At 38.0% G+C, this 24403-nt stretch overlaps 1 protein-coding gene across 12 annotated transcripts in view; it reads left to right on the top strand.

The window, feature by feature from the left end:
* The window catches only part of HECW2 (HECT, C2 and WW domain containing E3 ubiquitin protein ligase 2), a 363868-nt gene extending 340482 nt beyond the window's left edge, over positions 1–23386 (top strand). For all 12 annotated transcript variants that reach the window (XM_064586855.1, XM_064586854.1, XM_064586849.1 and 9 more), the window contains 3 exons: positions 1106–1191; positions 2161–2273; positions 16470–23386. In XM_064586855.1, the coding sequence (XP_064442925.1) occupies positions 1106–1191; positions 2161–2273; positions 16470–16581 (311 nt within the window). In that variant the 3' untranslated portion in view covers positions 16582–23386. The remainder of the gene's footprint in view (positions 1–1105; positions 1192–2160; positions 2274–16469) is intronic.
* Positions 23387–24403: the final 1017 nt, after the last annotated feature.

Raw genomic sequence — 24403 nt, 5'->3', positions numbered from 1 at the left:
AGGTCAGAAAAGCTATAAAGAGCCAATGTACTTATTTTATAGATGAGAAAACTATTTGCTCAGCACCAAATAGCTAGTCTCTGCCAGATGGACGTGGAGCCTATACATCACCGTGTCCAATAGAAGTATGTTCACCCTTCACTTGGATCCCTTTCTTGTCCAAAGGGCACTCAGCATCACTGATCCAATAAGGCAAAATTCCCCCCAAATTCTGCAACCACTGAAACATGTGAGCAAAAATTCAAATTAAAATCGTTTTTACCCACCTTTGCTTTGGACTTATTTCTGCTGACTTAGAATTAGAGTGGCTTTATCACATTGTGCATGTCAGTTAATTGGTTAGATCACTAATTGTATCTTAATCCTCATCAGCCCTCTCTCTGAACTTAAATTTTCTTCACTGAAAGATTTTGGAATCTACAATACTGCCTTAATCCACCCCGGGGATGATACTTTTGATATTTTATTAAATTCTACTAAAGTATGGAATAAAAATAACATTTAAATTAATGATTATTTGGGATTTATTAGTTGAAGAAATTAATAAAATTACTTTTTTATTAATAAAAGTGATTTGATTTAAAAATATGAACATTATATGTAATTTTAAAATAGTTTGCAATTATGTATTTATTTGCATAATTATTTGATTAGTGTGTCTCTCCTTTACCAGAAGCCCTGTAAGGGTCTGTTTTCTTTGCCTCTGTTACCTCCAAGCTTACTACAGTGTTTGGTATAGTGATACTGAAAATTATTTCTTAAATGAATGACCAAAAGAGTTAAGCATTTCCAGTAACAGCAGTTATCTTTTTCAGAAATGATATGGTTAAAATAACAACTTTGTTGGTCTTCTCCACTTGTTTTATTTACTGACGACTAAATGGAAATAGAGGCCCCCTCGCTTCATTTAGTGTTGTTTTTGACTTTTGACACTCATATGATTATATCTACAGTGTTATTTCTTAGTCTTAAATTCATAAACAACCTTTAAAGAATCCAAGATGATGATTTATGTCTGGAGGTCTTTTGTTGACTTGTCATGGTGTCATGTCATCCTAACACAGAAAAGTTAAAGTAATATGGGCTTTCCTGATTGGTTTGATAGGATATCATGACAATCATATTGTAATTCGGTGGTTCTGGGCTGCCGTGGAAAGATTCAACAATGAACAACGACTAAGGTTGTTACAGGTAAGATGCCACTAGTTAATCTTTTTAATGCATTAATATGATTATTGTTGGAATTGCATATTTTTTATAATTGCTAAGTACTCAATAATTATACTCCATGCTTATCTGCAAATGGCAGATACATTATTTCAGACTCTTCTGATTGTGTGGTTCTGTGGCTCCATCAGCATGCAGAACATCCCCAACCAAGTCCAAGTATTTCATTAGAATTTTGAGGACATACCAATTCCAGTCCGAGAATCCCAGGAAAAACACCTGGCTTCAGGGCAATTGGTCCCTTCAAGAAGAGATCCCAGGGCACTCTGCAGGGCAACATCCCTAGCAATAGAAAGAGGGCTTTCAATCCCTTAAGAAGTAACCAGGTCTTGGATAAAGAATCCTTTCTTTTCTTCCATCTAACTTTCCACAAACTTGAGATAACAATGAAGTTCAAGGACACTGGAAAAGCTAGCTCATTATTTTCTGGCAGTGTTTATAGTTACGTGGCAATTGCTGGTTTATTGCGGTCAAAGAAATATCAAACATGAGTAAGCCTTCTGTATACTTAGGCTCAGCCTTACAAGTAGCCTTTGGATCAAGGATCTGGTCCTCAGACTTACTCATCTCAAATTGATCGGGGACTGATGCTAAGGAGACTTAGGTTAATTGACACTTTATTAATCTATAATGGGAAATATACCCAGTTTAGTCTTCTGAGCTGGTTAGCTGTACAGGATGCTTTATCTGCTACAAACCCTCTGCATCCCCTTTCCCTTTTTAATGCACTGTCCTTCCTTAGTATTCCCCAGCTCTTCGTCCAAATCCCTGTGTTAGGTTATTCCGCGCCCATAGAGTTTAACCTTCAGGCTTTCCCACCAGTGAGCAACCTGTTGCTCTTCCCAAAGAGCCGTGCATGTGAATGATACCATGTGTTTCTTAGCAGCTAGTCTCTTGGTTTCACCATATCCTTCTGTTTTCTTGGGTTAATAGTTTGTCACAGGCACATCCAGCATTCCCTATGAAGGATTTGCTTCTCTCCGAGGGAGTAATGGCCCAAGAAGATTCTGTGTGGAGAAATGGGGGAAAATCACTGCTCTTCCCAGGTAAAATAAAAAACCACATTTCTTTACTGTCACTACAGTATTCTAGGGGAGACCTTTAACCTATGTATGTATTGATTAATTACTGTTTTCATGTTAAAAGTTTTGGAGAGTGGAAAAGCGCTTTTAGAATGAATTTATCTTTGATTACCTTTCTAATTGGAGGAGTAAAAAATCTTCGTGTCATACTTAAAATCCATACATTCATATCTTTTTCTTCTTTTTTATTGAAGTAAAATTGACACATGCTGTTACATTAGTTTCAGGTGTACAACATAATGATTTGACAAGTCTGTATGTTATGCTATGCTCCCAAGTGTAGCTCCCATCTGTCCCAATACATTGCAATTACAGTATCATTGACTATATTCTCTATGCTGTGCCTTCTATTCCCATAACTTATTCTTTCAATAACTAGAAGCCTGTGTCTCCCACTCCCCTTCACTCATTTTGACCATTCTCCATTCCCCCTCCCCTCTGGCAACCATAAGTTTGTTCTCTGTATTTATGAGTCTCTTTCGGCTTTTTGTTTGTTTATTCATTTTGTTTTTTAGATTCCACAGATAAGTGAAATCATAGGGTATTTGTCTTTCTCTGTCTGACTTATTTCACTTAACAGAATATACTCTAGGTTCATCCATGTTGGTTGCAAATGGTAAAATCTCATCCTTTTTATGGCTGTGTAGTAGTTGCGTGCACGTGTGTGTGTCCGCGTGCACGCGCATATATCCTTCTGAATTAGTGTTTTCATTTTCTTTGGGTAAATAAATACCCAGTAGTGGAATCACTGGATCATGTGGTATTTCTATTTTTAATTCTTTAAGGAACCTCCATACTGTTTTCCACAGTGGCTGTACCAGTTTCCATTCCCACCAACAGTGCACAAGGGTTCCTTTTTCTCCTCATCCTTGCCAACACTTATTATTTCTTGTCTTTTTTATTTTAGCCATCCTGACAGGTGTAATGTGATATCTCATTGTGGTTTTGATTTGCATTTCCTTGGTGATGGGTGATGTTGAGCATCTTTTCATGTGTCTGTTGGCCATCTGTATGTCTTCTTTGGAAAAATATCTATTCAGGTCCTCGACTCATTTTTAATCATGTTATTTTTGGGTTTTGGTGTTGAGTTGTATAAGTTCTCTCTATATTTTGGCTATTAAGCTCTTATAGGATATATCATTTACAAATATCTTCTTTTAAAATACAAAATGCGCCATAACCAAAGCATTTGTTAGCTTTAGTAAAACAATGTTGGTCATCACACAGTGGCTTCTTATGATTATGGCTCAAAGATTTAGATGTTCCCTGAAGCTCTCATTTTTAGTTTATATTAATAACTATTTAGAATCCCTTCACTAGAAACTGCCATTATGGTTTCTAAAGAATATTAAATCATGTTAATATACTCTATGCCTCCTTAGCTTAGATTGTATATGCCTTAATTCCATGTGAATGCTCTCTGCATTGCCTTCTCATTCATAATAAGATGATGCATTTCTCTGGAGTGACCAAAAATTGTTTTTCTATTACTGATAAATGTAAGAGCCTGTAAGGTAGTAGTTGTGAATGAAAGTGTTTGGGGATGAATGCAGATAACTAGAACTGAAACACAAAAAAAGGAGGGAGCAAATGAATAAAAGAGGAATGAAGAAGAGTTGGTTTTAGAGCTCCTTCATCTAATTAGCAGTAATAATACTGCATTTTTTAGGTAAAAAGAAGACTTCAGATTGCCTCTCATTTTACTAATAATAAAACTGCAATCTGGAGATGTTAAATGATCTTCCTAGGTGGTATTAGGTACCCCAAGATGTCATCCTGAGTTTCTTTAAGTACAAGCGACTTTGAGAAACCTATTATAACAAGACTTTCTTCTTAGCGATCGCAAAACACTGTTTCTTAAGAATTATGTTCTAAGTCCCAACACATGAAAAGTGGGGCACTGAAAATACAGATACAGACTGCAATGAATGGTGCAAGCTCAGGACTGGCCTGAGCCTCCCCATTCACTTCAGGTGCATCTCAATCTGGGAGCAGAGGCACTACATCCAAACACCTAAGTATTACCTGGCATACCTGATGTTCCAGATTTGGGAGACTGTAATTTCATTATTTAAAGAAATGTTTTATTTTTTCCTGAATCATCCCCCCCACCTTAAACACATAAGCAGATTCACACTCTCTGACTAAGGGTTTTCACCATTCTGAGGAACTGAAGAATCAGCATCAAAGAGGCAGGAAGGGGCAGATTTACTGTGTCACCTTTCTCTTGAAATCTGTTTTTCTAAAGATTTGCTTTTGTAAAGTAGATGGAATAAACTGTAACAGTAAGCAGATATATCAGTTGTTCACATTTAATCACTGCAATTTTCACAAAACCTGGTGACCAGAGAAAGGTGATTTGATGTGGACATGAAACCTAGCTTTGGAGAGATTGGGCCATATCCCAGTTCTGTTGCTTACCTGCAGTGGGTCTTGGAGAAGTTGCTTCCTCTTCCTGAGCCTCTGTTTCCTTATTTACCTTGTAGGTTGGTAATTCTGAGGATTAAATGAAAGAATACATGTAAAGCATTCACTGCTAACCCTGGCTCTGAGTAAGCATCCAGTTAATGGTGGCTGCCATATATCAGGCAGTAGCGTATTGGAAAGAGCACGGGGTTGGGAGTCAGAAGACTTGGGTTCTAGGCCTGCCTCTGCCACCAGCTAACTCTGGAACCCGGAAGATCACTTGATGTGCAAAAGGCCAGGGAAAGAGGGTGGTGTATTAGTTTTGGTTGAGCAAGAAGTGACACTGACAGGTTGTCGAAAATCTTGGGGGTCAGGCTGCATTCACTTTTCTACTTCCCCCAAGAGCTCCAGGAAGTTCATGTGCTGACTCATTATAAATGATGGTGTTCTTCAGTATCATTGCATACTCACAGTTGGGCAACAGGCGTTGTTTCTTCCTTTCTTCAGTATGACCTAAGGTTGGTTCTAGATTCCTGGTTTTACCCAGATTGTAAAAAAGCATAAATAAAGATGATATGAAGCACATCAGGCAAGCAGACTATTTTCATATCTTAGCTATAATAAGCCCTAACTTTTTAGATCCGACAGGGAGAAAGAGCTATTTGGCTATTCTGCTTCACGGTTAGGCAGCTTATCTAGTGGAGAGGCATGAGCGCAGATCTAAGTGCTATGATACACCGGCTATCTGCTCCTCAGCAAGAGGCCAGATCCGTCTCTGAAGAAGAGGAATAACAATGCTGTGCTCAAAAAGTGTGTGACAAGTGCGTGAGAAAATGCATATGAGAGTCCTCAGGAATAAGAGCTATGTGCTTTTTAACCTTGGATCCTGAATCTTCTGTAAGCCACCCTACTGCTAGAGCTGTGAGAATGTGCTCCACAAAAAAAGTACACTTGGAGGAAAAACATAAAAAGAAGAACTTCAATGCATGACCATATAGAGTTTTATCACAAGTGATTTCTTCACTGATAACATTGTCATCATCCTTCATGAAATGTGGGGTGTTACTTAAGTGTAAAAAAGATCTACAAGATCGGCTCTAGTCTGAAGAGATTGTTTTAGATGACTGAGGCCACTTCTCCTACCATCAAAATAGATACACTGAAGCCATTTTTCCTGCAATTTCCTGGTAGGTTTAAGTTGCAGTTCTTAGGCATCTGCCTTCAGCTCAGGTCATGATCCCAGGGTCCTGGGATTGGGCTCCCTCCTCGGCGGGAAGCCTGCCTGCTTCTCCCTCTCCCACTCCCTCTGCTTGTGTTCCCTCTGTCGCTGTGTCTCTCTGTCAAATAAATAAAATCTTTAAGTTGCAGAACTGAAGAGCTGGTCTGTCTCATGCTGGTCAACCCCAATGTATTTCTTTTTCTTATTAATGAGACAGTATTTAACATGTGAAATTTGACATTGAACAGACCAGAGACAAAATGGATAGATGTCGTTCTCACTGACAAAATGCATTTTCTAAGAAGTCTGGCCTTGCCTCATGTCAGGCATAAGAAGCTGCACCCCAGAGAGCTGGAAGTGGCTGTGCAGGATGAGGGCGGGCACTTCTGGCAAACAGGAGGGCATCCTAGTCTTTCTAGACGTGGGTGATTGAGGGCCTTTCAACCTTTCTAGCAAGCAGATGTGAGTCTTATTTTCTCAGATTTCCTAGTCTCGCTTTGTGGTAGGCCTGCTCACACTATGGGCCAAGAAGTGTATTAAAGTATATAGGGTTGCCTCTGAAGCCAGTATATGCTGAATCCATGGCTCTTTTTCCTCTCTTGTGGTAGCGAAGTAACTAGAGACCCAGATGATAAATAATGATGGAGGCAGACGGGTGTCTCCGCAAAGGCTTAGAGCCTGAACGCATTACTGCACTTCCTCTGCTTTGCGGTTGGTAGTTAGCTCTGTGTTTGGAATGTCTGTAGATCTCCTATCCCCCAGTCTCTGATGGGCTTATGAGACCGTAGTTCACTATATGGCAATTGCTCTTCAACAAACAGGAGGCTCACATGCCAGCCTGGAAAATGCAGAGCAAGTCCTCTCTGCCACGATGGTATGGAGTTTCTGTATTAATCTCTGAGGGTTCTTGCCAAGTAGGATGACGGGCTGAGCAGTTGGAGAGCTGCAGTAATGAGGGGGGAGTAGTGGTTTTGTCGAAGGGGGGATACTTTCTGAAAATGGCTGTGTCTAGAGATTAATTATGAATGAAATGCCGACCCAAATTAAGAAATAAGTAAGAATTAATTATGAAATGAGTGTCTCGGGGAGATAGTTTTTCTAGTGGACTGGAGCTTTAAAAAAATATTTTTTAAAGATATGATAACTTTTTTCATTTAGGAAACTCTGCTTTTTATTCTTATGAAAAGTTTTTACCAAAAAAATGCCAAGAAATTCTTGTTCTCCTCAGAAAGTCCCTCCATGCTATGACTCCCAGTGCATCTGTCACTCTGTCACACCTTATTTCCTTCATAAGACTTACCCTAATTTAATCATTATGTTTTGTTATTGGTTTGCTCGTTATCTATCTCTCCCTCTAGGATTTAAGCCTGTGAGAACAAGGACTTTGTTGCAATTGAATGTGGTTTTGCCCTCGTGTGGGGTCCTGGCACGTAATTTGTACTCAATGAATATCGTTCTTAGGGAATTTTTTTTTTTTTAAGATTTTTATTTATTTATTTGAGAGAGAGAGACAGAGATAGCGAGAGAGAGCTTGAGCGGGGAGGAGAGGGAGAAGCAGACTCCCACTGAGCAGGGAGCCCGATGCAGGACTCGATCCCAGGACCCTGGGATCAATGACCTGAGCTGAAGGCAGACGCTTAATGACTGAGCCACCCAGGCGCCCCGTTCTTAGGGAATTCTTAAACTTGGGTTATGACTGTGGACCACTCCAGACAAGACATACCAAAATCACTTTTATATCTCTGTATCTTCATCGGGGCAATTGAAGAAAATACGAGTAATTACAGTACAAAGCTGTCTTGAGAATGAACTCCGATAACACAGGCAGAGTGCTTAAAATGAGGCCTAACACATCATTCAATAAATTCAGCCATTATTACTATTGTTCCTAATACCAAGCCTTCAGAGCTGGCATGGTATTTTACCGCCTTTAGGTGTGCAAGAAATGTGTTATATCCACCCAGGATAGTTATATTTTTGTTTGGACTTCCAAGAGTTTTCATTCTGGAACTGTTCCTTACTGAGTTTTCTTCTATGGGGTTTAAATTCCCACATTTGACAAGGATATCTTCTTCATCTTTTCCCAGAGCCAGCCACAGGCAAAGAAGTTACCTGCTCATAATGCATATTTTGAAGAGTTTCTTCTGCTGGTTATCCCTAGATGCAGGAATTCCCACTATGGGGACATTCCACACTGTATTTATAGATCCAGCTACATTTTAACCAAGGTGACCTATTGAAATAGGAATAAGACATTAGTTAGTTAGTAGATAGGATTCCTCTAAAAAAGCCTTTCGATACTCATGCATTAGTATGTGCAAAACCTTGTGGTAGATATAAATTGATCTCTGTCCATGTGGATCTTAACAGAGATGGAAGTAATAGGTACTTAAATGAACAGATAACCAACATCACTGGCCACAAAAGGGTATATGACAGTTGAGGAGTGCGGATAGTAAAGGCCAGAATTCCCTTCCCTTGACTCACATTTACTGAATCCCTGGTGAGGAATTCTGTACCACCACGGGTTACACAAATATTTGTGAACTAGTCTTAGCAGGAAGTCCTGCTGGTCTAAGAAGATATTAATAGGGATATTAGAGAAATTATGAATGTTTTAAAAATCCTAATGGAAGTTTTACCTTTATTTGTATTTCTAAATCTATCTAGGCTAACAAAACAATCACTGGATTACTTTAATTGAATTTTATCTTTCTTTGTGATTGGTAACTTTGAATTTCTCATGCTGATTACAAACTCTGAATTCATCATGTATCCCCCACCCATTTCATATATTCCCTGCTTTGTTTAATGGTACCTCTGCCATATGACTCCCATACCTAGTCACTAGCTACCTTTCATCTATGGAGTAAATGGAAAAGGTCTTTGCATGAACACACCTCACTTGGTGATGTGGTCTTCCCTCCCCAACTGGCTTATGGTCCAGCCTTGACTACTGTCACTCAAGTACTTTTTACTTCTCAAGTTTCCTGATGATGCAATGTTTCCCCATACTTCCAGGCAGTCTGCTAGGAACATCCTTCTCCTTGTTATTTATCCAGAAAAACCCTACACACCTACAGATCCTTCAAGTCTTGGCACGAATAGTATCCACTTAAAGCCTTTCCTGACTCTGCTGAGCAGACTTATAACTCAGTGTATTAAAATTGTTTGTGTACAAGGCCACTCACATGGATCTTTTGGATTAATCAGACAAAGGTGTCTTGTAGTCTTATAGAGAAATGCAGCCCTGAGTTAGGGCTCAGGGTTTGGTGAGCAGAGCCAAAGGTAGGCTGGATTTCAGTGCCCATTCAACCCAGTCAGATCCCCTAGTACAGAATACAGACTGCACAAGCTTTAGGGGAGACCATTTGCTTGCATATTTTGATGCCAGAGTGTAAACTGTCCTCATGGACAGAGGCCAGACTTTTCTTCCTCATCTGCCAGGGGACAGCTCAATGGCTCAGTAAGTGTTTATAAATGAATGAAGGAATAAGTGAAATGTGCAAATTTACAAATTAATTTTTGTCAAAGCACTTTGTATGGGAAAGACAAGCTTTCAAAATATGGCATCTTCAAGGGGAGAAATAGTGCAAGAGGTTCTACAGGTGAACAGGCTTGGGTGCTGCCTGAAGAGTCATTGGACCCCCAAATCAGAGGCCCTGGAGAGCCCAGAGGAAGCCCCCCTTTGCCTACTGCACAGCCCAGCTCCAAGCTGACTCTGGCCCCTGCCGCCAGCAGCCCTGACCACTAGAACTGCCGCCCCTGCTTCCCTGAGGGAAAAGCCTGTGGACACTCTCTCACACAGGCAAAATGTGGACGTGACAGGTAATTTAGATCAGGACTACTCCCATTTCCAAAGAAATCCTGACATTAAAAAGCGATCTCTTCCAAGAGTCCTTAGGAATTTTCCAGAATGCTTGTATTTGTTTTTGATTTATTAATTACATGATGAGGAGGTGGGAAGAGGGGTAAGGAAACTGGAATCTGAAGGATTAGGCACCACTGCCAACTGAAAAAAGAGAGTATTGATAAAGCACTTTCTAAATCATAATGCAAATAAAAATTGAAATTCATTTTAGATAGATTAAAATACATTTTATTTCTAGGACTACATCTACTAGATAAAATGAGGTCCATGGTTTTCTCCTTCTTTCGCCCTCTCTCTAGCCCTTGTTTTCTCTCTTAATTTAAAATCCTGATTGTAGGGGCGCCTGGGTGGCTCAGTCGGTTAAGCGACTGCCTTCGGCTCAGGTCATGATCCTGGAGTCCTGGGATCGAGTCCCACATCGGGCTCCCTGCTCAGCGGGGAGTCTGCCTCTCCCCCTGACCCTCCCCCCTCTCATGCTCTCTCTGTCTCTCATTCTCTCTCTCAAATAAATAAAATCTTTAAAAAAATAAAAAATAAAAAAATAAAATCCTGATTGTAATTTCTTATTTGTCTTATATTTTGAGTCCTTATAAGCTACCAAAAATCAGTTCTGGGAAAATGGTGACTAAATTAATAAATAAGTAGTGAGAGAGAGAGATTCCTTAATCATTTAACTGATTGTGAAGATTTAGATGTAATTGTGATACTTCTGGCTCACTGGATTTGGATAATTGATTTGTCTATGTATAGGAAAGAAGAGAGGGTAAGCATGTGGCCTCCTGGTTAACATTTGAAGAATACAGAAAGCACCAAGAGATTAAGTCAGACCAGATGTCTGGAGGGCTTTAAATTTTCTTTATATTGATGCCAGTATGATTTCCCAAAGATGGGTTCAGACCTGCCCTCCTCGAGTGGTTCTGGCTGCAAAGATTAAAATGAGGTAAACTCATTATAGCCTTAGTGTAGCTGGCTTTGAAAGATTTGAAAAATGTCCTTTTATTGAGACTGAATAACTGGATGTGCTTTTGCTGCCAATATCAACACAGTCCAAGGGCCCTCCTGTTATTTTCTGCTAGAGTTTTCTTAGGACATGGAATGGGGTGGGAGAGGGGGTGTGAAAAGCCTCAGAGGATTGTGTTTTGTTTTGCTTTTTTTTTTTTTTCCTGTTCTTGGCTCATACTGCAGGTTGATGGTAAATATTGGGCAACTTATTTAACCACACTATTCCTCAATTTCCTTATTAGCAATGCTGTCTTGTTTATAAGGAGTTTTGAAATTTTTGCAAGCATACAAAATGCTGGTGTAGATAGCCAATGTAGATATCTTGTTTCTCATCCACTTGATGTCTCCAATAGTGGAGACCACCTGAATCTGACTCATTTGTAGTAATTGTTAAAATACAGATCCTTAGGCCCACGCTCAGATTTTCTGAATTAGAATCTCAGGGGGTACAGCCAAAAATCTCCATTGTAAACAAGCTTCTAGGGTGATTCTGTTGCACTCCGTGTTCCTCAAGAGTTTCTCTGCTTTCTGGTGAGCCGGAGATAGAACTGAATGGTTTGAGCTAAGCCTAAAAATCCCCCGGTATCTCCCAGGGTTTTCTGGACTGACACTGACCTAATCCAGACTATTTTCCCCAGAGCTACTGCACACTGTTTGAGTCATTCATTTAAAAAATATTTGAAGCTTTATTTTGCTAATCCCTGTCCTCAGAATATCTAGTAGGATGTTAGGGCTAGCAGGTCAGTCAGGAGTAGGATGAAATTAACACTCAGACTTCCAAAAAGAACTGAAAGAACAGAGCCAATGAGCATTAGTCTTCCTGCTTTCGGTTTAATGTTGGACTTCCCCTAGGTTGGGATCCTATTTTTGATTTGGTCACTGACTCAACTTTGACCTTGGGAAAACCACTTAATCTTTCTGTAGTTTTCCCCTCCACAATATATTCTTTCTCCATCCTCATGAAACATTTTCTAGAGAAGCTGTTAAGTTTATTCAGAGGAAGAGTTCGGTTATCGTAACCAAATGTTATACAACTAGATATAATTTAGGAGGCAGTAATTATCTTAGATTATGGATCAGTAATGGTGATTGTGTCTTATGACTCAAGAGGATCAAAAAAGTTTGTCCAGTCCTTCCCTTTGTGTTGAGATCTGAGTCTTTAGAGAAAAGAGTACTCAGGCTTAAGGATTTACTGGGTAAGATGCTATAGAAACTGCAGAGAGACACGCAGAGTTCCTGTTTCTCTGCTCAGGAGCCTGGGAGAATGAGAGGACAGCTGTTCGCTCCCAGCTGTGGCCCATTACCTGTCCCTGATGGGGTGATTCTACTGTATTACATTCATCACACTTACCTCCTTTTCTTGGACTAATTCTACTATCTTGAGACCTATAGTGATTTTCTATTGTTGCATAACAAATGACCACAAACTTAGTAGCTTAAAACACAATTATATCACTGTTTCTGTGGATCAGGAGTCCACCCATGGCGTAGCTGGGTCTTTTGCTCAGCATCTCACAAGACTGAAATCAAGGTATCAGCTGGACTGCATTCTCACCTGGAGGCTCAAGTGGCGAAGGACCTTCTTCGCCAAGTTCTGTTTCAAAGCTCTTTTAGGATGTTGGCAGAATTGTAGCTATAGAATTCATGGCAGGTTACTTCAAATCCAGCAACAGTGAGAGTCTCTGACCTCCCCGATGCTTTTTTAAAGGTCTTACCTAATTAGATCAGGCCAACTCAGGATCATCACCCTTTTGTTTAACTTAAAATCAACTGATTAGCTTTAGTTACATCTGAAATATGCCTTCACCTTTGCCATACTCCATGGGTTATAAGTGAGTTACAGGTCCCACTCACACTCAAGAGATGGGGCTTATACAAAGGCATGGGTCATGGTGGGTCATCTTACTATTCTGCCTACCACAAAACCACAATGAATTAAAATTCTACAACTGAGTATGTGCAAGAACTTAATTGGGGACTTGAAACATTGAATGAATTCTCATTCCCATGTATGTGACTGTTTTGTTAATTCTTAATTAGCTAAAAATAGCCTTCAGTTAAGGGAAAGTATTTGGTTGTCAAGAGGGAAGGAACAGGCTTAACAAGAGTGTGATAGATAAATTGTGTCCTGTCCTCTCCTAAGCAACTAAAACATTAATTAGGGATTATTGCTTATCTAGAGAATGGGTCATCCTGAATTATTTTTATTTCCCAGTCCACCCAGTATGACTCAATTCATGAAAATGAGTTCACTCATATTTATTCAAGATTACAACTATGGATTACTCTTTTAAGAAGAGTTGTCCCCAAAGTCAACCTATAAATAACAATTTTTGATACACCAACACTATCAAGAAAAGCATAGACAACAAAACCTCCTACTAGGTGTAAGCAATAGTGATCGCCTTTTCAACACATTTCTTATCAACACACTGAAGATAGAATGACAATGTATCAGATTAATATTGTTCTGTAAATAAAATGCATAACTAAATTAAAAAGTGAACAGGCTGAAAGAGATTAGCAGGAGATAATGCAAGAGTTAATCTCTTACGAACCATGAGAGACTATGGACTCTGAGAAACAACCTGAGGGTTCTAGAGGGGAGGGGGGTGGGGGGATGGGTTAGCCTGGTGATGGGTATTAAAGAGGGCATGTACTGCATGGAGCACTGGGTGTTATACACAAACAATGAATCATGTAACACTACATCAAAAACTAATGATGTAATGTATGGTGATTAACATAACATAATAAAATAAAATTTTAAAAAAGAGTTAATCTCTTTATTTTGTAGTTTTTATACAAATCAATAAGAAATCCTGAAGCTTTAAATGACAAATGGACTTCACACTCATAGGATGGCTATTATAAAAATAATAATAGTAATAACAAGTATTGATGAGGAAGTAGACAAATTGGAACCCTTGTGCACTGCTGATAGGAATGTAGAATGATACAGCTACTATGGAAAACGGTATGACAGCTCCTTAAAAGATTTACAATAGAATTGCTACATGATCCAGCATTTCCACTTCTGGGTATATACATAAAAGAATTGAAAACAGGGACTTGAATGGATATTTGTACACCAATATACATAAGATTTTTTTATAATAGCCAAAAGATGGAAACAACCCAAGTGTCCATCGATGGACGAATGGATTAACAAAATGCGGTATATACCTACAATGGAATATTGTTCAACCTTAAAAAGAAAGGAAATTCTAACCCATGTTATAACATGGACCTGGAAAACATTATGCTAGGTAAAATAAGCCAGTCACAAAGGACAAATATTGTATGATTCCACATACCTGAGGTACCTACTATAGTCAAATTCACAGAAAATAGAACTGTGGTTGCCGGGATGGGAGAGGATGGGAGTTAGTGTTCAATGGGTACAGAGTTTCAGTCTGGAAAGATTTAAAAGTTTCAGAGATGGGTGGTAGTGATGGTTGCAAAACACTGTCAGTGTACTTAACTGCTACAGAACTGTGCATTTAAAAATGGCTAAATGTCTATCAATTTTATGTGATGTGTATTTTATCACAATTTGAAAAAAACTTGAAAAGATAAACAGGCCAAGGAGATGAACATGTAGGTCACAAAATAGGAAATGTTACAAGCAAGGTGACTTGGAGAAAGATGCTCAGCTGTGTTGGTAACCAAAGAAATGAAACATTTTAAATTTTATTTAAAGGAGTATCATCTTTTAGTCTAATGGGATAATGACTATTATGTGTCTAGCACACAAAGTCTGGAATATAATTATATTCAAAACATATTTTACTTCTTTCCTTCTTCCTGTTTCCCTAGAACAGAGATAAAGTCTTCATTTAATAATTCTATATTTCTTTTAAAAAATTCTATACAAAAGATAGATTTTAAATCATTCCTGGGACTCTTAGTATGCTAGTTCAGTTTTTAAAAAAGTTAACTTCTTCCTTGAGGCTTCCAAGTTGAGGTTCCAGTGTAAGGAAGATATCACAAGAATTATATTAAGAATTATATCAAATGCAATCTGAAATAATTTATTATATTAAAAATGTGTTTGGCTGCAAAGAGTAATTAGATAACTTCCCCCCAATATATCCTAGCGTTTGTAATAACAAGAGTCACAAGCTCTGAGCCCGTACTATCTGTGTCCTAAAACTGATATTCTTATAATTGAGCCCCTTTGCATGCCTGATCGGATAAGGCGTGTGGCCACACACCTGCTTTATTATCTCTTTGTTATCTCATCATTTCCACGAGTCATGATATCTTTTGGCAATTGAATGAAGGCATCTAGAGCAAATCTTTTTAATGGTAATGAAATGTAGCTAACAATACATCTCTTATTACTTCGTCAAAGAGTGTGAACCAGGCGTTATACTAAGCATGCTTTAAAAAAAAAAAAATGCTTTTGTTATTTGATTTAATCCTTGTATCCTTCTGAGACAAATGATATGATTCTCATTTTATAGGTGAGAAAACAGAGTCTCAGAGAGTTTTAATAACTCCAAATCATGCAGCTTGCTGGTAGAGCTAGAATTCAAACCCAGGTCTGTCCAACTCCAAACTTCTGATCTTTCCACTGCACTATACTGCATGTAGGAATATAATTATATTTACTTCCTAAGTGTTAGAGTGATTTATAAGAATGAAAATTTAAACATGTGACTTTGTAAAAATAGCCCATCAATAATCATAGCTCCTAAAATTCCATATTAATCCAGGAGCATTTTTTTTTTTTTTTTTTAGTCAAAGTTGTTTAGCTTTCACAAACAAGCTGTTGTACATTCAGAGTAAAGTGCTTCCTATTCCATGTCAAAAGTGCAGATTTGTTTCCTGATAAGATGTACTATTTTGGAAACTGTCTATTTCTTATTGTGATTCAGGTGCAAATAACAGGAAAACATTTTTTTCCTATCTTGGCAAAGGGGAGGCATTTCTAAAAAAGAATGCTTAATGTGATGATTTAAATGGACATTATTTTGTACTGTGAGTTAGGAGAAAACAGATTATAGCACAGGACTGAAAGAAGTAACAATGGTCTACTGACCTCGACAGGAAAATCCAGCCAGGGAATTTCCCCGAGACTCTAACACATGAGGCGGGTCCTCAGAGACACTCAGTGCTCTTCCCTGCCCAACAAAATGAAAAAATGTAAAACTGTAGATTTTCTGAGACACCCAGACAAATGCAAACTCTGAAAATGAATCACTTTGCAAGAACTGATACTCATATCTATGTAAGTGTTGAATCACTAAGTGGTACACCTGAAACTGATATTACACTGTATGTTAACTAACTGGAATTCAAATAAAAACTTAAAAAAAATCTAACATCAAAAGAGATACAAAAAAACCAAACTTGTCTTTGCAATTCTTCGACAACTGAACAACTTGTCTTGCAATTCTTCGACAACTAAACAAATAGTAATATTAATATGTATGTAATGTGGATTTTAAATGGTTGTGAAAACATAAAGAAAATATTTTTTTAAATATCCTATTTCTCTTTGGAAATTCAAATATTTTCAAAGATTCTCCCCAAAAAAGTGTGAAAATTGGCCACAAGCCAATCCTAATATGAAAGACAAGCATGAGCACACACACCTAACAATCTCCTTTCACTCAAAGCATTCTAATCTATGTACTGTTGCTTCTGTTTGCAGAGCTCACACTTGTTTTAACCGTCTGGATCTCCCCCCGTACCCATCCTTCTCCATGCTTTATGAAAAACTCTTGACAGCAGTGGAAGAGACCAGCACTTTTGGACTTGAGTGACCTGGAAAAGTGAGATCGGGCTCCGTATGGACAGGCAATTTCAAAAGCTGCCCTCTCGAAGAATGGCTGACCATTGGAAGTTTGAAGAGTACACTTCCATTAGAGTAAAGCTGAATGCTCTGATTTTCCAGGAACACACACTCTGTCACATTTGGGGACCGGATAGTGGTGATGAGTCCTCTTGGAAGGATTGGGGTGAGCTTGATGCCCAGGGAACAACCCAACAGTCTTTCAATCAACAGTTGTTGACTGCCAAACTTTTTTCCATTTGTGTTATGTTCCAAGACAAAGATGAACCTGTACACGATCAGTTCCACAGTCACTTTTAGGGACTCAGGAGAATCTTGAAACTTACCCCTGAACGTGGATCCAGCCAAACTGGCAGCACTTGGCCCAATCTCCAAATTAGCGCAGGTTAAATAATATAATAAAAACCAGTATGTCTCCTGAAAGTACATTCACTGAAGCCCTAAGTTATAGCAGAATGTTCATTTTCTTGCTTATGAGTGCCTGCATGGTGTGCACCGTAGGTTTCAGCTTTCATGGGACGCAAGTGAAAGTGAAAGCCAGTCAACATGAGGTAACTTTAAAGATCTGCAATAAGGTGGTCTGTGGCAATGTATATGCAAAGTGTGTAACTATGGCTGAAGACAAACTGTTATACAATGAGTAACTAATGACAGATTTTATGCTTTATAATGCATGAAAACAATTTAAAAATAACTAGCAATTAATCACAGCATATCAGGAAAAAATACACAGTGAGTTCTGTTTTATTCGTCATAGGTTCATTATATTTATGTTCTTTAAGCTGTATATAAGAACCTACCTGTCCTACTGTGTGTCAACCTGTTCCATTTCCATGTTCCATGCTTACTCGGGCATCATGCTAGTATGTATCCTTTTAAGCACTCTCAAGGGAACAAAAGGGCCTTTTATTTTTATAAAGGTACAAAAAAAATTCCCCGAAACATTTTGCACTGAATGTACCAAAGTTGAAGGGACATTACAATATGACTAACAGCAACTCCATCACTGGACAAGTATAATAGAAAATAGCTTCTAAATCAGACTTCCTTCACAGTGCCATGTCTACCACTACAAGGACTGTGCATCTAAGTAATAATTTTTTAAGACTCACTATATGTGATAGTATGATGTGCATTTATTTAAAATGCATTAGACTTCTTCCATCCATCAAATACTTTACAGGATGGCATTTAATACAGATATTTCGTATTTCCCCCACTGCTTTTTATTTGTACAGCATCATTAAACACTAAGCTCATTTAGGGAACCATCAGCAACACCCAAGAGATCAGCTCTCTTTAGTAATAAGAATTCCACTTTCCCTCGTCGGTGAAGACATCACAAATTGAAACTCTCAGTACTATATTTCTAAGCCTGCATTTTCACTGATGCATAATTTTCTTATCAATATTAAGAAACAATTTTTCTATGGTATCTCAGAAACTGCATGATATCACTAATGTTATTTCTGCATAGTTTTATCAGAGGATGTTCTTCATTTTTATTGCTTTTGGGGTTACTCCACATCATTGTTTTTTTCTTGACTTATGGCCGTAACTAATCGGAGTGAGTTCTTCAATAGAGTGAAGTTAAATCATGGATAATAAAAGCACTGGATTAGCATTTGGTTTGCCAGCCTGTGATTTTACAGGTGTTGCCCAAACACCTCTTTGAGAATTATAAGTAGCCATGGAATTCCTATTATGGGATGTTGGCAATCTTGTATTTTATAGGGTCACATGCATGGTTTTCACAGGTGGTTTATAAGAACTAATTGCTCTCCTGTTGGTTAAGCTATGTTTACTGTTGAGACCCTCAAGAGAAATACCACTCATGTTGCATTCCTGAACTAAAGGCAGGTACTATAGCATGGGGAAACGTTCCCCAAAAAAGGTTACTGAAATCTGGAGATAAGAAAGGAAGATTTATCTGTGTACTATAATTGGACCAGAGAAAAAGGGAAGAGAAAAAAGTTTTCATTGGAAATGTTAGTTTGTACTTATTGATCATGAATATAAGTATATATTTAATTTTGCAAACTATTTTTACTTGTTTGTATTTTTTTCATTATAAGGAAAAATAGTAGAACATACTTAAAAAAAACCCACATCTTTGATTGTATATAAGATGGTTCAGAGCTGGCATTCTCTAAGCAGCTGGTATGAAAGGTTACACATTTCTTTCAAAAATAGACCATGTTAGCTTTCATTTTGGTTTGTGACACTTTGTTATCACATTCCACATTATTAGGTAAAAGAGGTTTGAAATAAAATGCATCTCTTTAATTAATCCTAACAAATGTATTTCTTGTTAAGGCATCTAACTTCTTCCCAAATAATAGTATAATCATCCACTGTTGCTATTGTTCTCAGAATTGGGAATTACCAAAGATGTACTTAACATATCAGAACACCATGATAAGTGATCATTAGTAAACAAAAAAGTCCAATAGTAACTATAAAAACATTAAATAACATTTCCACAGAATAAATTAGACTTTAATATCCTCTACAAATAGAAATACCCATAAATATTTTCTTCTGGACTCTGAGCCTAGATGACCTGGCTGTGTGGTCTCGTTTTCTTTAAGAAATTCATGAGTGATGCTTATACTATACTGTCTTCTATAAAAGACAGTCATGATGCATCGTGTATGTATGCAGAACGTCTCCTAGATGAAGCCAGAGGCAAACCATCAGCCTTCACTCTGTGCCAACCACTGTGTTTGATGATGAGCCACAAGATTCAAAATATACCCTTGAGAAACTCACAGTCTAGAGGAGTAGACACTAAGGTTTAAAAAAACTATTTTTAATAAAATTTGGTATGTTCTACAATTAAGGAATGAGGAGAGAACGGCTTATTCCATTTGGGAAGCCCACTGAAGGCTTCATACGTGGGAGATACTGTGGCTAAAAATAAAAATCACATAAATGCTCTTTCTCTTGGCAACTAATGGCACGTGATAGTGTGTCAACACTGGGGGAGGCCCAGGGCACATTCACACACAAGGGCTTAAAGTGCGCAGATGGGGAGCCGAACCATGAAGGAGCAGCTCAAGGATCCTCAAATTATCAGAGAAATGCCCAAATTAAATCCAGTACTTTCCCTGTTTCCTTTCATCTGCACTGAATGTACTTTTGGTTTTCAGTGGGAAAAATCCCAGTCCTCAAGCGCAACCCACTTCTGGGGTCAGGACGTTTATTTTGTGCATAAAAATGAATGGATTTTGGCTGAAGAAGTGTGGTCACATTCTTCTAGCATATGTTGTGTTTATAATTTAGTAGACATTCTGTAATCAATGAAGGAAAATCTGTTTCACCTGCATTAACAATCAGAAGTACTGAAACTACATTCAAAATGATTAACAGTTACGGTAGAATGTGTGTGTGCGGCGCTTTAGAGTTTCAAAGTGCTTTCCCGTGCGTCATCTTGTCTTTTGCTGCTCACATGCTTCTGTGGGGTAGAAGGTATCAATCCCAGCTGGGTTGAGGCTGCTTTTCATGGATGGCTTGTAAGACCCATTTCAGCACTTCATGGTTACAATTCTAGGTTTCATTCCAAGAAATGTGGAGACTAATGTTTCTACAAACATATTCCACTATCAGTGAATTTTGCAAGATGCTGCATTTGCCCAAATTCTCATTTCTTCAGACACTCTTAAAGTGTGTCACCTTCTGAAAATCCCATGGAAGCAATTAGTATATTCGTGGAAAAACTCCTCATAGACTTAATACTTGCATTTTACTACTTGTTACGAGAAATTTAAAACAATGCAAAATTTGATGGCATTTGGTGGATTTCTACAGTATAGTAGTTTAGTTTTCTCAGATATTACTTGGAAGCAAGATAATGGGGAAGAAAACCTGCTTTAATCAGAAACCTTATTTTATTTTTTAATAAAAATAAAAGGATGGATCTAGAAGCTCTGGTAGCTAGGTTCCAGTGATGTGGATGAAGGAACACCTGCAGGTCCTCTTTTCCTCTCTGTCATCTTCACATTCACTCAATTTTTGTCTGTCTTTCTGCACAAATTGTATTTATGACTTGCCCACTTCTAACTAAGGCAAACATCTTACAACAAAGAGCCTGAAAGTCTTTCCAACTTAACTATATTGGAGAAATTCCCAAGGCAGGTGAAATGATGATATACCATTATTAAAAGACATCTGTAACCCTGCACAGTAAAAACATGCAAAAGAAGAATGTGACCCACTCTCCAAACTGGGCCTGAGTCTCAGGCCCTATTCCCTCTTATCTGCTTTAGTTGATGAGTGAAAGCACGCTAGATCTTAGACACCTTACTTCCATAAAACTTGAGTTTAAATTAATGAGCATGTCACTTTTATCAGATTCTAATTGTGCAAAAACTGTTACCTTTCTAGTTTGATTGTTTTCCAGATAGATTTGTTTATCTAACATGGAAGCAAAGGAAGGCCAGAGACGGGGTGCCTGGGTGGCTCAGTTGGTTAAGCAACTGCCTTCGGCTCAGGTCATGATCCCGGAGTCCCGGGATCGAGTCCCACATCGGGCTCCCTGCTCAGCAGGCAGTCTGCTTCTCCCTCTGACCCTCCTCCCTCTCATGCTCTCTGTCTCTCATTCTCTCTCTCGCAAATAAATAAAAAAATCTTAAAAAAAAAAAAGGAAGGCCAGAGACATTAAAGCTTTCTAAATTGTGGCTTAAGGACAATGGTTGTCCACTAGAAGGGTGATAGAAACAAAAAGCAGAAAAGCAAAAAGCATAAAGAGAAGCCCAGCAGTTGTGTCCCCCACCTGCTGGAATGTAATGCTAATTATTGACCAACTGTCAAGACTCAGGAGTGGTAGCTCCATTCCAAGGAGTGGGCACAAAGGATATAATGGATGTGTGTGCTACCCTTAATCACAGCAATCTGGGCCAGAAGGAATGCAGGGATGGTTAAGACAGGACCCTAGCAAAGGGAAAGTTAAAACAAGAGTTGGAAAAATCGGGGCGCCTGGGTGGCTCAGTCATTAAGCATCTGCCTTCGGCTCAGGTCATGATCCCAGGGTCCTGGGATCGAGCCCCGCATCGGGCTCCCTGCTCAGCTGGAGGCCTGCTTCTCCCTCTCCCACTCGCCCTGCTTGTATTCCCTCTCTCACTGTGTCTCTCTCTGTCAAATAAATAAATAAAATCTTTAAAAAGAGAGAGAGAGAGTTGGAAAGATCATCTTAGGGCTTCAATTTGGTTTCTGACTTTGGGAGAAAAAAGAAAAAAAGAATGTCGTGCTGCCTAGTGAGGCTACTGCTTGATAATCTCCCTGGTCATGTAACTTTGGTAGGTTGGTAACATCTTCTGTATTGCACAACAGAATTTAAAAGTATTAAAGCTAACCATAGATGAATCAGGAAAATTTGACAATTTAGCATTACATTATGTCATGGATTTTATTTAACTTCAGAATTACTGTTGTTATTATTGAACTTTCTATGTAAGTAAAAAAAAACAAAACTGTAGCTTGACATATTTATGATGCTTAATTTGTTTCTCAGCAGACATTCTTTGACTTTAGAATAGCTTTTGGGACATTTTCATGGTTTCTTTAGTGGTTATTTAAATGTTCCCTATTAATCCAGAAAGCAAAAACTTGAGAATTAGGTTGCTGAATTGCAAATGGAGAAGCTAATCAGTGTTTCCAATTTTTCGGGAAGCTAATCAAGACTGAAAACACATTTGCTTAGATTTAATCCGCTAGGCAGTTTATTTGGCTTTCACAATGGCACAGTTCAGCAGCATTGGCAGGCCCTAGTTGTAGGGTTTCTGGGAAAAACAGGGAAATTAAATTTACATACGTGATGTTTACGTCCAGTGGCCTTGGGCAGGTGATATCTTTCTAATTTTCTTTTAGGATATTACAACCCTGAGGAATGTTGATAGGTATGTTGTGTGATTCAAACTGAATCAGCTATTACTGATGCAGGTAAGGAACCATCAGTAAACTTCTGGTTACTACACCTTCTGTAAAAAAGGGATAATGTTTAAGAAGTACCTTGGAAGAATTAACCAGGAAACACACAGAACTGAATGTTCTTTTAGGACCCTATGCTCTAAAAGCTGTTATTACAACCTATTTTTCTTTATATGATATCGTAAGTAAAATTTGAAGCTGTTCATATATTGGAAAGTGCATAAGATTACATGTTTTTATAATAGGGATGCAGGCATTCCAAAATAAATAAAAATACATGCATCTCTCTTGCCTCTTACTGAAAGTATTAATCTAATTTTATAATAATGCTTACTTTTTAATATTAAGGCTCTGTAAAAAAAACCATATTTATTTCTAAGATTTCAGTAGAGCACAGGTGATGTATTTTTTTAAGCCTTTCCATTTCTTTTCACCAATTCCACCCATGTGTCTACTATACCAGGTATTCACAGTCAAGAGCTATGTTTCTATTTTTGTTGAGTTGAGTTAAGCTTCATATTCATTCGATGTGACTTTTAATAGAGAATAATAATGGGAGGTATTTAGTATTGGCATTAAGACCATACAGCTCCCATTTCACCTTATATTTAAATTTCATCTGTTTTTTTTCCAAAGCAAATAATGCAGATTGTTGACATCCTCGGAATGATTTGTGGGTGGTATTAAATGGATCCTGGGATTCTGAAATGTAGACTAGATGTTGGTTTTCTGGAAAGTTTGTATTCTTATCCTCACCTGAACCCCTGACTTTTGTGTTGTATTTTTTTATGATTCCAAAATGCTTTGAGGGAAAGATATTTTAATGTGTACAATTTGTTTTATTTTCATACTGATCTCTATTTTTGTTTAAAACCATGTTGCATCATGAAATCACTTAATCCAAAATAAATCTTCTTTAAAAAAATAGATTATTACTTCTCTGTGATACATTTGGGAAAGAAAGAAACTCAAGAGGAAAGAGAACAAAGTGAATAAAGGTCTCATGGGATTAGCACGCAGCTTTGTGGATACAAGAAGTTCTCTTTCCATGATATTTACAATTAGGAATCCATTTTGTTTATCCCTAAAAGAATATTTTAGTATTTGATAGCCCATCAAATAATGTTGAGGAAATGAATTAACAGAAGTCATAAGGGGCTGAGACTATTTGTTAAGCCATCTTGGTTGAGTACTTGTTGCATAAACACATATGCATACCACCACTACCACTACCACCCACATTAGTATCATCCAGGGGTCACATATGCACAAGCTTGTAGGGGCCAACTAGGTGTTGCATGAATGAACCTGGCTGAATGTAAGCAACAGAGAGTGGTGGGATTTACCCAAAGGGAGCATTCTTATATTTTACTCCAGCTCTAGTCACATAAAATTCAGGTCCAGTGTTGAAAGATCTTCTGATTTATCAAGAGAAACCTAGAAATCTAAATTTTTATGTGATATGTCTAGATTTTTTGAATACTCAGTGGATCAAGGCAAATATGTCTATTAGTTGAGTTTGCCTTCCAAATCAGTTTGGAACCATTGATTTAATCAATATCATTATCTTTTATACTTGATTGATAGTGTAAATGAATTGACCAAATACATAAAATATTACTAAGAAAAGTAGTTAACAGGAAGAGATAGGGGAAGGAGAAAGGCAGCTATATATGAGGGCAGACAATCACTCAATTACGTACTTGAAAATGATCTTGCTTACCAGTGTCTCCGAAAACCACCTTGTGTTAATTCATATGAGTTAAGAGTATTCTTGTCAAGGTTTCATGGAACAGATGTGCCATTAGACTCTTCATTCTGTATTTTAGACTAGAAATAAATTTCAGATACCCCATGAGAGCAGT

Source organism: Mirounga angustirostris, unplaced genomic scaffold, assembly GCF_029215605.1.
Source record: "Mirounga angustirostris isolate CCGP_5_RB_7025 unplaced genomic scaffold, mMirAng1.0.hap1 SCAF_3, whole genome shotgun sequence".
NCBI lineage: Eukaryota > Metazoa > Chordata > Mammalia > Carnivora > Phocidae > Mirounga > Mirounga angustirostris.
This window is presented reverse-complemented; position numbering and strand designations above follow the sequence as displayed.